General features: G+C 35.8%; 1 protein-coding gene across 2 annotated transcripts in view; it reads right to left on the reverse strand.

The window, feature by feature from the left end:
- The window catches only part of NUDCD1 (NudC domain containing 1), a 71,854-nt gene that overhangs the window by 53,601 nt on the left and 1,276 nt on the right, over positions 1 to 16,977 (reverse strand). For both annotated transcript variants that reach the window (XM_032251962.1, XM_032251971.1), the window contains exon 2: positions 6,732 to 6,886. In XM_032251962.1, coding sequence (XP_032107853.1) covers positions 6,732 to 6,886 — 155 coding nt within the window. The remainder of the gene's footprint in view (positions 1 to 6,731; positions 6,887 to 16,977) is intronic.

A 16,977-nucleotide genomic window follows, 5' to 3' on the forward strand; every position in this document is an offset into this window, starting at 1 on the left:
ATATATAACATAAAAAAAGCCCTTAAAACTAAACAAGAAACATGATTATTTAAAATGTTTAGGGAGATGAGCAGATCATGGCGGACAAGAGGCAGGACTAGATTGCGGTTCCAACTCTGACGGACAGAGCAGCATGTGAAGCCTTGCATCATGATTTCTTCCTCCAGAATGACTGCAGGAATAAATCAGGAAAACTGAGAGGACTCACAGACACTCTGAAGGAAGTGGATTGCTCCTGCAGTACACAGTATTTTTTCAGGCTACTATACAGTATTTTTAATGCTGATTCCTGAGTCAATATAGATGTAATATAAAAATTATAATGCCCATATATTATATATAAATGACATTGTAAATAAATAGTAAACAAATATTAATAAACTATACATATTTATAAAAAAAATCTGTAAACAGATTTTGGGGCCCTCTTAGTTGCAGCTACAAGTAGAGACTCTTTGAACTAACCAAGTATTTTTCTAATACATATAGATTTATAGAAAAGGTTACTCAGGTTTAAAAAAAAAGATCAAGCAAAATTAAGTGGGGATACCATTTACTAGTATTATTAGACACTGACAGTTAAAATTTTGCCCTTTTAAAAGGAAGTGATCTTTTTCTGATGTAAAGAAAGTATTTACATCATTAGTAACCATTAACTTTATTTTTTTTATTAAACATACAGTTCTAAGAAATTGCCCCCCCCCCCTTTTTTTTTCGTTAATCAGGCATTGCAGCTCAGAAAATGTTACTCTGAAATAACGGCACTTCGACATGAACCAGCCTCAAAGTCTTTCTGGTCTCCCCTTCCTTCCTGTCTCTCCCAAGAATGAAGCTATTCTTTGAAGTTCTTTCATCTGCCTACAAACTGGACCTGCCAAAGAGAAACACAACTGCTTTCCCTGAAATTTCATTAACCAGAGAACATTAAACTTCTATCACAGAGGAAGAGGCTGAAAATTAAAAACTCCACCTAGAGCCCAGATGAACTTAGTCGCAAAACACTGTCTGCTCTTCATCTCATTCAATTTCCAAAGAAAAGTATTAACTAATCATTGTCTGAGCGTTAGGCTCATTCATTCATTTCACCCTAAAAATAATTTTCTATCCTGCATTTCCCCATGTCCCCTTCTGATCTAGCACAAGAAAGGTATGAACAAAGGTATATAAGTATCTGTACCCCATTGGGTTACTGGGTAGTCATTTTCCTGGATTCCCCCATGTACGCATGTTAAAATATATTTATATGCCTTTTTCTCAAATTAATCCACCTTTTGTCAACTGATTTTCAGCACACCTTCTAAGAATAAAGAGGACACTTTTCTGTCGTCTTTACACAGGTAAGTAAGTGGTCCCCTAGTAATTTACACAGGTAAGTGGTCCCCTGGTAATTAACTCAACTGTGAAAAACGAGCTGACATTCAGGCCTAGAGATGAGCATACTGACATACAACTGAGCTCCTCTAACAAACAGTTATAACCTGTAACTCCAAGACGCAGCCTCACACGTATACTCTTGCAAATGAAATCCAGTAACTGCCCCTTAGACCTTTAAGTACAAATTAAAGAGCCACTACAAGATGACACTTTTATTTAGTAGCAGAAACAAATTAGCTTTTCAGGTAAATAGAAAAAATATATATGACAGAAATAATTTCCTAAATATTAAGAAATGGAACAAATTACTTTAAAATGAGCCATAATATCATGAAAAAAAAGAACCAAATTTTAAACACTGTTTAGCTTTCCTAATACATTTTCTACTTTCTTAGCCACTTCTTCCCAAGGGACATTTCTCTAAAATTAAGGAGCTTAAACCTAAAAGTTAAACTTTCTTGGAAGTACTGTATTCCGTCTTTATAAACCAGTATGTAGAACTGCTGCCACCTGCTGGCTCCAAAGTATGAAGAGCAAGCAATCCCTGGCTTTCAAGTCTTGACCATAGCATTCACTCTGACTACAGCAGTTCAGGTTTAACAAAGGTGATCATTTGTATGTCAGCCACAGAAAAGGAGCCTGTCTAGGATCTGTGCATGTGTGCCTTTGATGAAAACAAAAAAAATTTTTAAACAATAAAATGGATATTGGAAGAGCTGTTTTCTATTATATAAAGCCAATAGTCCAGTCAGTAGTCAACATTCTCTACCTGCCCGCACCTGACAGAAACTCAGAGTAGGCTGACTTGTTGCTGATAAGAAAAATAACAATAAATAAGTATAGTATTCTTCTGCATCTGAGGTACAGAATTTCTTACTACCTGGGCATCCCTGGACTACAAGCAAAACCACCTGAGGTGCTTGAAAAAATGCAAGTTCCCTGTCCATGACCAACCGTGACATACTGAATCAGAATCTTGGGAAATAGTACCTTGAAATTGGTTTTTGTTTTGATCAATTACTCTACAATTATTCCAAGGTACAATATGGTCTGGGAACCAAAGAAAATTAAGCAGAATACAAGCTGCAAGAACCTAAAATATGGTTCTTTAAAAACAAACTAACACCCTTCCTAAAGTTTGATTAGGTAAAAAGAGAAGAAATACAGAAAGCAAAGAGAAAAGAGAGAAAAGACAACAATAATCCTGAGAGCATAAGGCATGCAACTTTAGAGCAGTATATTTGGAAATCTAAGAGGAAACTGATGGTTTCCTCTAATAAAAATACATATTACAAAATTACCATAGAAACATACTTCGAATAAACCCATTACTGCACAAAAAACTGAACAGGTGATTAGAGAACTAGCACTGAAAAGGCTAATAGTGGCCGGGGGCAGTTGCTCATGCCTGTAATCCTCCAGCACTTTGGGAGGCTGACGCGGGCAGACTGCTACAGCCTAGGGGTTCACAACTAGCCAGCCTGGGAAACAGGGTGAAACTCTGTCTCTATTAACATATAATATGTGTCTCTATTAACAAGTAGTAAGAACTGGTAGAGCATTGTGGCATTCTGGAATAAATGAGTTTAAATCCAGACTCTGCCACTTACCAGCTGTTTGATTTAGAAAAGTTACAAACAACCCTATGCCTCAGTTTCTTCAAATAAAAGATGTGGATAATAATAGTATCTTGTATATCAGGATAATATCAGGATATCCTATGTAATAGGATCCACAGGATCCATTGTTCTGTGGATTAAACAATTACATACATTTGTTTAGAATTGTTCTTGATACGTAATAATTTCTGCTTAATAAAAGTTACCTGACATTATGATTTATTATCATACCGCTCTCAAAGAAGGAATATGTGCAAAAAAACTAGCCAGTGTTTGTCTCCCATAAAATGATATCCCAAGGCATATGCCAGTAATACGTCTTTATATTTGCATAATGCCTTCCACTTTTCAAAACATTTTCACACACCTTGTTTTAACATCTAAAAAACCTTATCATTATTCTTATTTTCTATGAGGAAACTGAAGCCAAGGATATATGGAGGCTGCTGTACCCTTTTTCTCAGCTACATATTACCATGCAATGTTACCTGTATACTCATATTAGCACCTAAAAAGTATAACATGTAAGTTACCTGAACTCGTATGTGTAAGCACACATATAAGTATTTGAACATATTAAAAGTAATGGCAAAACCATGATTATTTTTGCACCAACCTATACATCAGTGTCCTACAAGGAGTAGGTTCTCAATAAACACGTTAAAAATGAACTCACCTGCTAAGTCTGTCTTAAATTTCTAGTTTCCTTTCTACTAACTACCCTACTTCCCTAACAACAAGTGTTAGAGTTACATCACATGTGCCACCAGATACCTATGGAAAAGTAAAATGAATTATAAATATGGATGGTACTTCAAAAATTAATACTTTCAGACCTACCATAATGTCATCTGACTTCTTGAGTTAGAAAATTGGTAGGATAAATTTCATTGGCAAATTTTATGGTACAGCAAATGCTATCAACAAATGCCCTATTCATTTAGGGAAAAAGGACTAAGGAAAAATTTACATGCACATACACACAAAACTCTAAATCAAAATCTATTTGATCATTAAAATCTATTTGATCAGAGAGATCAGAGCATAGCTACTCATAAAAATGCATGTCGTATCACTTTAGCTGGCTTATACACATTGGGCCTAGACAGTAATTCTTACTAGAACATGGGGCTAGCAATAAAAAGCAACTAACACTTAAGATGCCAGATTGCATCTCCTGGGATACAGCAAGAAAACTATCTGTTTTAGGGGTCACCTGGAGGAAAATATTTATCACTACCATGAAATGTCTAACTTCTTTCCAAACATTTGAGATAAATAGACACTGCATCGCCAGTACAGAACTCATACCTATGCTTGGATTAGAAATAATAGGAGAAAGATCCTATTCAGAATGCCAAGCCAACTCCCAGCAGTAATAACAAACTTTACAGAGCAGAGCTATTATCCATTCAACAAACATATTGATCAAGCCTTCTGCTGGGTGCTAGAACCCATGGCCTAGTCCAGAGGTTGGAAAACTATAGTCCACAAGCCAATTCCTGCCTATTTTATGTTTTTGTAAATAAAAGTTAATTGGAACACAGCCACATTCATGTGCTTATGAACTGTCTATGGCTGATTTCACACTACAACAGCAAAAGTGAGGAACAAGAGACTGTCTGGTCCACAAAGCCCAAATTAGCAACATCTAGACTAGAGGGAGTTCATAGCACGTGTATATCTGAGAGCCAACGGTGTGACTATTCCTCGGGGAACAGAGGTAAGATGTCAGGGAAAGTTTGCTAAATGATGAAATGGTTACCTAGGACTTAAGTAAAGACTGCAAAGCAGACTGACACTGAATTAAAAGTAGGCTTTAGTTAGATAGGTAGAGTTAATCAAAGAGAAAAGGGCCAGAAGAAATAGGATACAGGGCATGTCTCAGGAACTGCAAGAGTTTAGTATAGCAGAATGTAGTATAAAAAGTCCTGGAAGATAAGGTTGGAGAAAACTAGGCATATAAATGTATATGCAAAGATGAAAAATTTATTTTAAGCATATATGTCATTTTGTGTTTATACTTGCAAAAAACAACAAATAACCTACCACCTCGGGAAAGACACACAAAACCAATAAAGACATTGCAGGGAAAATAATGGATACTGAGGATGACAGGACAGACAAAAGATGGGATTATGGAGATGTCACTAAATACCTTTAATAACTTTTTTTTTTTTAATTTGATGGACACATTGCCTATTTTAAAATTATATATTAAAAACATGGATTTTGCCATGAAGAAAATATTAAAAGAATTTTAGCAAGTGAAACATGCAAATTACACTACTCTGTAGATGCAACACACAGGAGGGCTATAAGGAACAGGGAGTACTTAGGAAGCTATTAACAGATTATTGGCTGTTTGAAGCAAATATATTAATAATGTATTGTGGAGTTTCCAACAATATGAAGGCAAAAAATATATGGTAAAATTAGCTCAGGCCGGGCGCGGTGGCTCACGCCTGTAATCCCGGCACTTTGGGAGGCCGAGGCGGGTGGATCACGAGGTCAAGAGATCGAGACCATCCTGGTCAACATGGTGAAACCCCGTCTCTACTAAAAATACAAAAAAATTAGCTGGGCATGGTGGTGCGTGCCTGTAATCCCAGCTACTCAGGAGGCTGAGGCAGGAGAATTGCCTGAACCCAGGAGGCGGCGGTTGCGGTGAGCCGAGATCGCGCCATTGCACTCCAGCCTGGGTAACAAGAGCGAAACTCCGTCTCAAAAAAAAAAAAAAAAACAAATTAGCTCAAAGAGTGAGAGGGTAAGTGAAAGGAATTATAGTATTGTAAGATTTTCACATTATTTTTAAAGTAAAATAATATTAATTAGAGGCAGACTGTGGTAAGTCAAGGACGAACGCTATAATCTCTGTATCAACCATTTAAAAAATAAAAACAGGTTTAAATAAAAAGCCAAAAGAGAAATTAAATCAAGTTCCAAGGAAATTTTTTTTTAAAAAAGAAAAACTGTGATTAATTCCCCGCCAAAAAGTAGGAACAAAGACACCAAGGAACAAAGAACAAACAGGGCAGATAAGAAGAGTAAGATGGTTACATAAACCCACCAGGAACGAAATTAAATGAAGTATCAATGTAAGCCCTCCAATTAAGACAGAGACTGTCATATGGAATAAAAAACAAGAGCCAACTATACGCTTTTTATGATACCTATTTTAAAAACAAGAACATTTTACAAACTGAAAAAAGGATAGGAGAAAAATACTAATGCATAAAAAGCCAGAAATACCTGTATTAATACCAAAGATTTCAAGACAAAAATTATTCACAGAGCCTGGAGATAAATAATGACATTTATAATGCTAATAGAATCAATTCATTATAGACAAAACATTCCTAAATGTTTGTACCAATTAACATAGTTAAAAATACATAGAGTAAAAATTAACTAAAACAAAAACAAATTCACCATTATAGTTGAGGACAATACCTCACATAGGAAAAGCAAACATGAATAGTTACATCAGATTAATGATAAATGAAATTCATAAGAGTTGTTGCCCAATGATGAGAGTGGAGGTAAGTGTAAGTAGCAGGAACAAAGAGAAAAATTAATTTGAAATAAGAAATGGAGTACTATGCAGATAGGATTCCATATACTACAGGTATGTGCACCTCACTTCTCTGGATATTAGATTCAAAGGGAAATTTAATTATCAAATTTACTTGATATTGCATACATATATTTATTATTACATATATATGTTTCTCTTACCAGCATTACTGTTAAATTCATAATTCTTCCAAGGGTATCAATATAGTAGACACTGTCTTGATACCATGAATCACCGTGCAGGTAATTATACATTCCAAATGCATGCATGTGTTCCAGTGTATATTGATCATCTCGAAGTTTTACTTCTGCCACAGCTGAAATACAAGAAAAGCAAACATAAACATCAATAGTTTTGCCTCAGATAGTTTCTTTCTGTAGAATGCCTACAAAGCAAAGAAATCACAGAATGCCGATCACAAAGGCCTTCAGGACAATTCACTGTATCATTCATTCAAAGGTAATTTCTGGGTACTGTATACATAGGGTAAACATAGGGTAAACAGTAGCTAAAACTGACATGATCCCACATCCTTTATTAGACTTAGACTACAGTGGCCACAGGAGATAGAACGTTTTATGTCATAACCCTCTTTTTAGGCACCTCTAATAATTATGAATAAAAAGAACAGAAATTCTAAGATGGAAAAATTTCCCATCTTTCAGGAAAATATTAAACACAATTTATAAAATGTTTATATACTTTAAAAATGTTTTTATATACTATTATCTTATTCATTTTAATACACATTAAGAAATGAACTTTTAAAACCTCATTAGACAGTTATATAAATAAACGCAAACACAAATAATGGCTTCACCAATGTTATACTGTATCTTTTCCAAGGGTACAGAGCAAAACAGTATCACAGCTGGATTAGAAACAGATCTCCTACTTAACAGAATATGGTTTTCTTCACTTAAGCATTAGCTGCTTCTCTTATTTTAAGTCTAGCAAATGTGATCTCTTCCTCTCACTCTTACTGCCCTTCCATGAAGATGGAAAATTTTATAGCTCAGAACTGCTGATAACCTTGAATTAATTTCTGCCCCAACAGGAAACATATAAGTGAATTATGCTAGGCCAATATCCTATCCTAGTATAAAACTCACTTTACTGTATTCTGATTGCAACTGTTTTCTTCTTTTCCCCAAATGATCACCTGTTCCCATTTCCAATAATTGCTTTGATTCCTGGCTGACTTGTATTCATTTATATAGCAACTAATAAAAATCTAAAAATAAATAAAATTTCAATAGGCATTGATGACACAGTGATGAGCAAAGAATGGAATCTAGCTAATTAGCACTTATGATACAGTGAGGAAATGGGCACTAGTCAAATAGTCATATAAATTTTATATAATTTTTATGAAATAAATTTTATATAATTAAATTGTGATAAAGAATAATCACTGGGCACCATCATGAGAACACATAATGTTAGAGTTCCACTTGGGGAGATTAATGAAAGCTTTCCAAGGTTTAAGCCAAGACATAAAAGATAAGAAAGAATTAAGAAAAAATATTTTAACCAAGAAGGTGAAAGACTTCTACAAGGAAACTACAAAACATTGATGAAAGTAATTGAAGAGGACACAAACAGACATCTCATGCTCATGGATCAGAAAAATTAATAATGTTAAAATGACCATACTACTCAAAGCAACCTATACATTCAATGCAATCCCTATCAAAATACCAATAGCACTCTTCATGGGAAGAAAAAAAGCAATCCTAACATTTGCATGGAATTACAAAAGACCCCAAGTGGCCAAGGTAATACTGAACAAATAACAAAAAGAACAAGTCTGGAAGCATCACAATATCTGACTTCAAAATATACTACAAAGCAATAATAACCAAAACAGCTTAGCACTGGTATAAAAACAGGCATATAGGCCACTGGAACAAAATAGAGAATTCAGAAATAAATTCATGTACTTATAGTCAACTGATTTTTGACAAAGGTGCAAAGAACATACACTGGGAAAAAGATACCTTCTTCAACAAGCGGTGTTGTGAAAACTGGATATCATAGCAGAAGAATAAAATTAGACTCCTATCTCTCATCATATGCATAAATCAACTAAAAAACTACAAAAATACCAAAAGAAAACAGAAGAGAAATGCTTCAGCAGAATATAGGCCTGTGCAGAGATTTTATGGTTAAGACCTCCAAAGCCTAAGCAAGAAAAACTAAAAGACCAATGGGATTATACTTAACTAAAAAAACAAAACAAAACAAAATCCTTCTGCACAGCAAAGGAAACAAACAACTGAATAAAGAGAACCTATAGAATGGGACAAAATATTTGCAAACTATTCAACTGATAAGGAATGAACAACTTTTTCTGCCGTTAAAGTAAAAAAAAAAAAAGTCCTATAATAAAGTGGACAAAGATCTTAATAGACATTTCTCAAAAGAATGTATGTAAATAGTCAACAGGTATATGACAAAAATGTTCAACATCGCTAATTATTGAGGAAATGCAAATTGAAATCACAACGAGAGATCATCTTCCTCTGGTTAGAATGGCTATTGTTAAAAAATACAAAAAAAATAAATGCTGGCAAAAATTCGGAGAAAAGGGAAAGCACAAACTGTCAGTGGGAATGTAAATTAGTACAGCCATTATGGAAAACAGTATGGAGGTTTCTCAAAAAATGGAAACTATAACTACTATACCACAATCAGCACTCCCACAAATGAATATTTATCCAAACAAAAGAAAGTCAGTATATCAAAGGAATACCCACACTTCCAAGTTTATTTCAGCACTATTTACAAAAGCCAAGACATGGAGGAAATCTAAGTGGCCATCAAAGGATGAACAGATAAAGAAAACGTACCATATAAACACAAGGAAATACTTTTCAGCCATAGAAAAGAACAAAATTCTGTCATTTGCAGCAACATAAATGGAACTTGAAGTCATTAAGTGAAATAAACCAGGCACAGAAAAACATCATATACGCAGCTAAAAAAGTGAATCTCATGGAGGTAGAGAGCAGAATGATAATTATCAGAGGCTGGGAAAGATAGGAGTGAGGAATGAAGGGAGGTTGCTTAATGGGTATGAACATACGATTAAAAGGAGTAAGTTCCCATGTTTGATAGCACAGTTGGGTGACTATAGTTAACAACAGCAAGTACCAAGATAGGTAGAAGATTTCAAACGTTCCCAACACAAAGAAATGGTAAATATTGAAGGTGATGAACACCCTAAATAGTCTGATCATTTCACACTGCATGTATGTATCAAAATATAATAAAAAATCCCATAAATATGTATAATTATGTATCAATTTAACATTTTTAAAATAAAAAATGTAACTATGTACAAGCACACCCACTCCTCTACTTACACCACACAGAAGGACACTCAGTAAAAGGTAGGAAGAAAAACTTGTGTTCAAAGAACCAAAAGAAGGTCACACTGGCTGAAAAGCAGAGCAACAAGGGGACTACACAGGAAAGGTTGCAATAAATGAAAACTGGGCAAGAATTGGATTATGAACGGCCTGTCATTTATTTTTGTTGAAAAACTCAATTTAAAAGAATTCATTAACAATTTTTAAGCAGGAGAGTAAAGTTCAGATTTGAGTTTATAAAAGAGTACATGTAACTACAATATGGAAAACAATTAGGAATAAAGCAGGGTAAATCCAAGAAGATCCGGAAGCTATTGCAATAATCTCGGTGAGAGATCATGGAAACATTTCACAGGTAAAAATTCTAATTATGATAGATTTGACAGAGGTTGAGGAAACATATAACACAACTTATTTTACAAGGAACAGTTAGAAACATGTACTCTAATGATGAGGAGGAAAACAATGATCCATTCTTGGTTTTCTAGCACCACCGTGTGGATGAAACGCAATACTGCAGGAAACGAGCATGGCAGCATAAGGGCCCAAACAGTAATATTAGACAACGGTATAACAAGTACATTTTCTTCATATCTGTGGAAAGACCTCCAGGCTATCCTGAACAAACTGGAGGCTTTTTAGACATCTTCCTTCTTACAACACCTCATGATTGTTTCATTCCAACAAGATAATTTACATAAGTTATTAGGACACAGACGTGAGTCTACTCCACATTACACGCTATTTTGTAGAAGTCTTATTAGTGCATAGAAAAATGATATCTCTCTAGCCCCAAATGAGAAAGAAAAAGGTATCACATGATGATGATCATGTCAATCATCTTGATTATGAAAACAAAAGAGCTTTACTGAAAAATCCTTATCTTTTAGTCTTTTAAAAAGAACCTAGGGCCTGACAAGAAATCTCCCTTATTATTTGCCCCAAATCCTATGACCCTCAAAACCTAGTTTTCCCATATGAAAACCACAAAGGCCTCATGGAGCCTCAAAAGCCTATAGTTTTTCATTCATACATTATTTATTGAATGTCTAGTATATGTACCAGACATTGTGGTTGGTATTAGGCACACACAGGTGAATAAAACAGACCTGTCTCCTGCACTAATGGTGCTAACAATAATATTCATTACTATTTCTTGGCTTCTCAAAATATACCATTACTTGAACCATATGAAATTCCAATATTCAACTCTTTGACACCAATTAAGTATGATTCAATCTAATATTTACATAAGCAAAGTACAATGATTTTTAAAAAGGGAGGAGAAGCAAAGAACATTAACTTACAAAGGTCACTTCATGGACCACTTATCTAGAATCAATCCAGTAAGTCTTCTTTTCACCTAGTTATGGAGCTTACTATTTGTATATGAAGATGTAAAAAAGTAAAAGTACAACTATGTAATGAATTAAAAAGCAAGACTTAAGGAACATGGGAGGAGCAGAGTTAAGAGCACTGGTCCCATAAAATTTTACGCAATATTCCTCTGACCATAACACATTCACATGGCTATCTTCCCCATCTTTTCCTCCATAAGAGTAGAGAGGAGTTTTACACTCAACTCTACGTAAATACAATGGTTACACGGCTTTTCCCTCCCTTTACTCTAACTGTAGTGTAACTCTTTACCAGCTTTTCTTCTCCCTGCTCTGAGAAAAGACAAAGGCCAGAGTGACCACAAAGATCATTAGAAAAAGCCTGATCTTTAGGGTCAGCTTTGCCACTGATGAATAGCTTGATTAAGTTAGCTCACCTTATTGCTCATTTCCTCATCTATAACAAAGGTTATTAACACTAATGGTACAAAAGCACTGACAAGCTTCAATTGAAATATGCAATGTATTTACTATTAATGTATGGAACATAAGATTAAGCGTTGATTTCCCTGTTCTTTTTCTCTCATCCAAGGCTAATTCCCACACAGGTGCTTATGATTCAGTTCTTCCTGCCAGAAGTTATCTCCTCTCCAATGGTGTTTCCCCTCTACTTAAATTTGCTGAAACTTCTCCACTCACAAAATAAATTAGAAAGGCTTACTTTTCTCTGCCTGGCCCCTAAAGCAGAGCTCCCCCTACCCTGTTCTTCTCAAACTTCGTTAAAAAGCCATCTATACTTCCATTTCCTCACTATCCTCATTAGCCTTTTTCAATTGTTTCTAGCTCTATTATTCTACAGAAATTATTTTTTCACTTAAAAATATACATTGAACAACTTTTGTTTGCAGCCAAGATGCGAGAATAGGAACCAGATTTATCTTTCCACCAGAAACAACCAATAAGATGAAATAAACCAGAGAAAGTTCGAGGAATCAAGCTTTCAAGACATCAGACATTAAGCAACAAAGGAGACTTAATGAGGTTAGCTCTACCACCAACCTAGTTTACTGCCTAGACGAATTTCCAGACCACAGTACAAAGAAGAGAAAGTGAGATAGAACCTGGCAACCTCCCTGAGTTGAAGAAACTGGGCTACCTGGGGACATCAAGGGAGCTACAGTTTATTAGACAGCGTAGCAGAGAAAAGAGAGAGGCAGAAAGAAGCCCAGAGATCTGAGAGTCTGCCTCAAGTACTCAAGAGTACTAATGGCTGTGTTGGAGATGACTACCCCAGGCTAGAGAAAGAACCATCTGAAAGGGTTAAAGAGAAATCTTGGGCACTCAAGCAAGGCCAGGAGCCATAACTACTCCCAAGAGGCAAAATGGAAAAAACCCTTAATTTGTGACTAGTGGGTAGTTTCACAGGAAAGTCTTGCCTCAGTAGCGGGAAATAACCCTAGGCTGAGCACTGCTCCAGGCCAGACTAACAGATCTTAAAAGCAAGAACCAATGAAATTAATGTTTCCAAGTAACTCAACTACATCTCAGAAAAAAATCTCAAGAATATTATAAAAATACAAAAATATCCTGCACCTAACAAGGTTAAATTCACTATGTCTGGCATCCAATCAAAGATTATCTGGCATGCAGGGGAAAGAAAACAAAAGCCATACTGAAGAGAATTATCAATCAATAGAAGCCAATATAAAATTGACACAGAAGCCACAATTAACAGAACGGGATATTAAAACAATTATTGCAAGTGTACTCCAGGTATGTTCAAAATGATAAGCAGAAGCATGAAATATTTAAGTGAAACTTCTAGATGTGAATATTCATATGTGTAATACACATAATAAAAATTTTTCATTTTTTTTACTTATATTTATAAATTAAAAAGCCTTTTTTATATATTTTGTGAGTGGAGTGCACTTGCAATAATATTGAAAAATACACCAGATGGGATTAACAAGAGATTAATAGTGCCAAAACAAAAAAGATAAACAAAATTAAAGGCATGAAAATGGAAACTATCAGCAATAAAACAGAAAAAAATATAAAGAAAAAATGAAATGGGCATTCATGAGCTGAGGCCAACTTCTGTGATCTAAAAATGGGTAACTGGAGTCCTCAAAGGAGAGAAGAGGAAAAAAAAAAAGGGGAAGAAATAATGGCCAGAATATTGCCATTGATCTTGATAAAAAGTATAAGCCCAACAAATTCCAAACATAAGACTCATAAAGAAAACCACAACTGGGCACAATATTATCAAACTGCTCAAAACCAATGTAAAAGAGAAAAATCTTAGAAGAAAAAGGGCACGTTATGTATAGAGCAACAAAAACAGGATAATGTGAGATTTCTCATCAGAAACAATATAAGCAAGGTGAGGCATAACTTTAAAGTATTGAAAGAAAAAACTGTCAACCTAAAATGCAGAAGGAACAGAGAGATGGTGACAGAAGGGCACAAAGAAACTTTGGGGATGATAGCTAAGTTTAGTATCTTGATTGTGGTGATGATTTCACGGGGGTATACATATATCACGACTTGTTAAGTTGTACATTTTAAATGTATATTGCCAATTATGTCTTCATAAAGCTGTTTAATGTGTGAGACAAATTTATCTCCTATTTACTAGACATGCTCCAACCCTGGAGATAAGGCATTGAAAATGATGGACATAGGACCTGCAATACAAAATCAATAATCTTAGCAAAGAAACATACTGGATGCTACGAAGTATGATAAAGTCTGTGAAGTACTGGTTACTATGGCAAATTATAGAACAGGTTCTTTAGTGTAGATTCTAACTAGGTAGTCAAGAAAGGAATCCCTGAGGAAGTAATGTGTAAGCCAACATGAAAAAATGAAGTATAAATTAGTTAGGTGAAATATAGGTGGGAAACATATAAAAACATATAAAATGACATGTGCCAAAATAAAGATTTTAGGAAAATGATATTTATAAATGCCTAGGAAGGGAACTGCCAGATAAAAGGGCAATTACAATTCTATTAAAAATAAGTTTTTTGTTTAGTTCTTGGAATAGAAAAAGACAAAGTGACATTTACTGCTTATGCAGCAAAGTAAATTTTGGTATGACTTAATAACATTATTTAAGACCAATAGAATAAGCCTCAGTGCATTAAGTTCTTGACATCAGACACCACGTCAGCTTTACACCTTAAATTCAGTGTTTCACCTAGCCAAGGTGCCCATCAAAGGTTTGTGGAATTAAAGTGAACTCCTTCGGTTAGAATAAAGGAAATCAAATTATCAGGAGCTCCTCAATTATACTTCGTATCTCTAGAAATGATAGTTGTCAAAAGAAATAATTTTTCATCATCCTCAAGTAATTCTTAATGAAAAACCCCTTCTGTGAACTATTGCATAGCCTCCTGTTTTGTCTCCAGTCCTCTCATCTTCCAAACTCAACCTCCACAGAGCCTGAGGTAAGCTTTTCAACTCCCAAATCTGTTCACTTCCCTTCTACTTAAAATGTGGTACTCATACACCATGGAATATTATGCACCCATGAAAAGGAATACAATCATATCCTTCACAGGGACAGGGATGGTGCTGAAAGCCAGTATCCTCAGCAAACTAATGAAGGAACAGAAAACAAAAGACCACATGTTATCTCTTATAAGTGAGAGCTTTACAATGAGATCACATGGACACAGTGAGGGGAACAACATACACTGGGCCCTGTCGGGGGATGGGGTAGGGGGAGAGAGAGCATCAGGAAAAATAGCTAATGCATGCTTGGCTTAATATCTAGGTGATGGGTTGATAGGTGCAGCAAACCACCATGGCACCCATTTACCTATGTAACAAACCTGCACATCCTGCAAATGTACCTTGGAACTTCAAAGAGAAAAAAAAATCAGCCCAGAGGGGTGGCTCATGCCTGTAATCCCAGTACTTTCGGAGGCCAAGGTGGGCATATCACTTGATGTCAGGAGTTGGAGACCACCCTGGCCAACATGGTGAAGCCCCGTCTCTACTAAAAATACAAAAAATTAGCCAGGCATGGTGGTGAGCACCTGTAATTCCAGCTACTTGGGAGGCTGAGACAAGAGAATCCCTTGAACCCAGGAGGCAGAGGTTGTAGTAAGCCAAGATCACACTACCGAATTCCAGCCTAGGCAATAGAGCAAGACTCAGTCTCAAAATAAATAAAGTCTTCAAATGGCACCTGATATCCTCCAGTTGTACATCCCAACACAGAATCTAAGATTAACGCTGATGAAATGAGTATGGAACAAGGAAAACTGTGAGTTTTTTCTAAAGTTAAAGTATTCAATGGTTTATTGTGAGATTTTTGCTTCCTGCTTTCTTGGTGTTAAAATATCCTTTTGTTTATGAAAAGATGGGTGAGTACATGATAGTTTTTAAGAAACACCTCCACCTAGTAAACAGAAAAGTTGACAGAACTATGGCAGCTGAGTTTTACTTTGTATTGTAATGGCTCAGTACAAAAATGTCAGGGAAACATTGAACGACTGAAAGTCCAAAAGGCAAACAGGGCCCTCACTGATCTGTCTCCTCTCACTTTCCCAGACGTTTTGCTCCAGCAATCTAAGAGTGCAATAATGTCCAACATACAACCTACTAATTATTTCTCTTTCCTCCTGCTTTCCCATGAACGGAATGAGCGTGACAATTTCTTCTCTTCTTCATACACTCAATTTATTGAGTACCTACTATGTGCCAAACACTAGATATAGGGTAGTGAGCAAAAGAAAAAATCACTGTTTTCAAAGAACTTATAGTCTAGTGAGGGAAACAGACAATAAATCAAGATAGAATTTAAAAGGCTGATAAGTACCGTCCTATGGAGAATGCAATGACGAAGCCCAAAAGTGAAGGCAGGAAGGTTAGTCAGGAGGCTACTACAGTCCAGGCAAGAGATAACTCTGATTTGGACTAGGGTGGAGGCCTGGAAATATCAAAATGTGGAGCTGCCTGGACTTGCTGTCAAGCAGACAGGGGCCAAAAGAAATAACCCAAAAATGACTCCAGCACAAGTTTCCTTGGAACCAACTGGGGCTACTCCCATAAAGGATAAGAGACCACATGGAGAAGAGTCAAGAGGAGACCGTTTGAAATAATCTTAAGCCAGCCTATAGTCTGAGACCCCATCCCCACCCTCCAAACATAAGAGGAAGTCCAGGCAAATGAGCAGAGCTGCCTAGCAGATCCATTACTGAACAAGGATGCATAGAATGACCCCAGGTAGGACTAGAAGAACCACTCAGTTAACAGACCTGTAGTAACAACTGTTTTTGATTTTGAGCCACTGAGTTTTGGCTTCACTTTTTAATGCACTAGCTAACTAAACATAGCGGTACCATCTTCTGACATGGGGTGACTGGAAGAAATATGGTGGCAAAGAGGAAAAGGAAGCAAATAAAAAGAAAAATCAAGCTTATCCTCTGTCATCCTAGTAAACTCTTACCCACTCTTCAGAGCTCAACTTAGATATATTAACTCCACCAAGAAGCCTTCCCAGATCCCCAGGCTAGTTTAGGAAAGATATTCAAGTACTACCATTGTATTTTGTACCTATCCCTATCACTGCCTTCCCATATGGTTTTATAATTATCTGTTTACAATTTTCTTCCTGTTAATAGTCCTCTTCCATTATGGAAGGTGTCTTGTTCATTTTGATATTATCAGTACAAAATAGG

This window comes from Sapajus apella, unplaced genomic scaffold (genome assembly GCF_009761245.1).
Source record: "Sapajus apella isolate SASKATOON/1434 unplaced genomic scaffold, GSC_monkey_1.0 scaffold3, whole genome shotgun sequence".
In the NCBI taxonomy this organism is placed as follows: domain Eukaryota; kingdom Metazoa; phylum Chordata; class Mammalia; order Primates; family Cebidae; genus Sapajus; species Sapajus apella.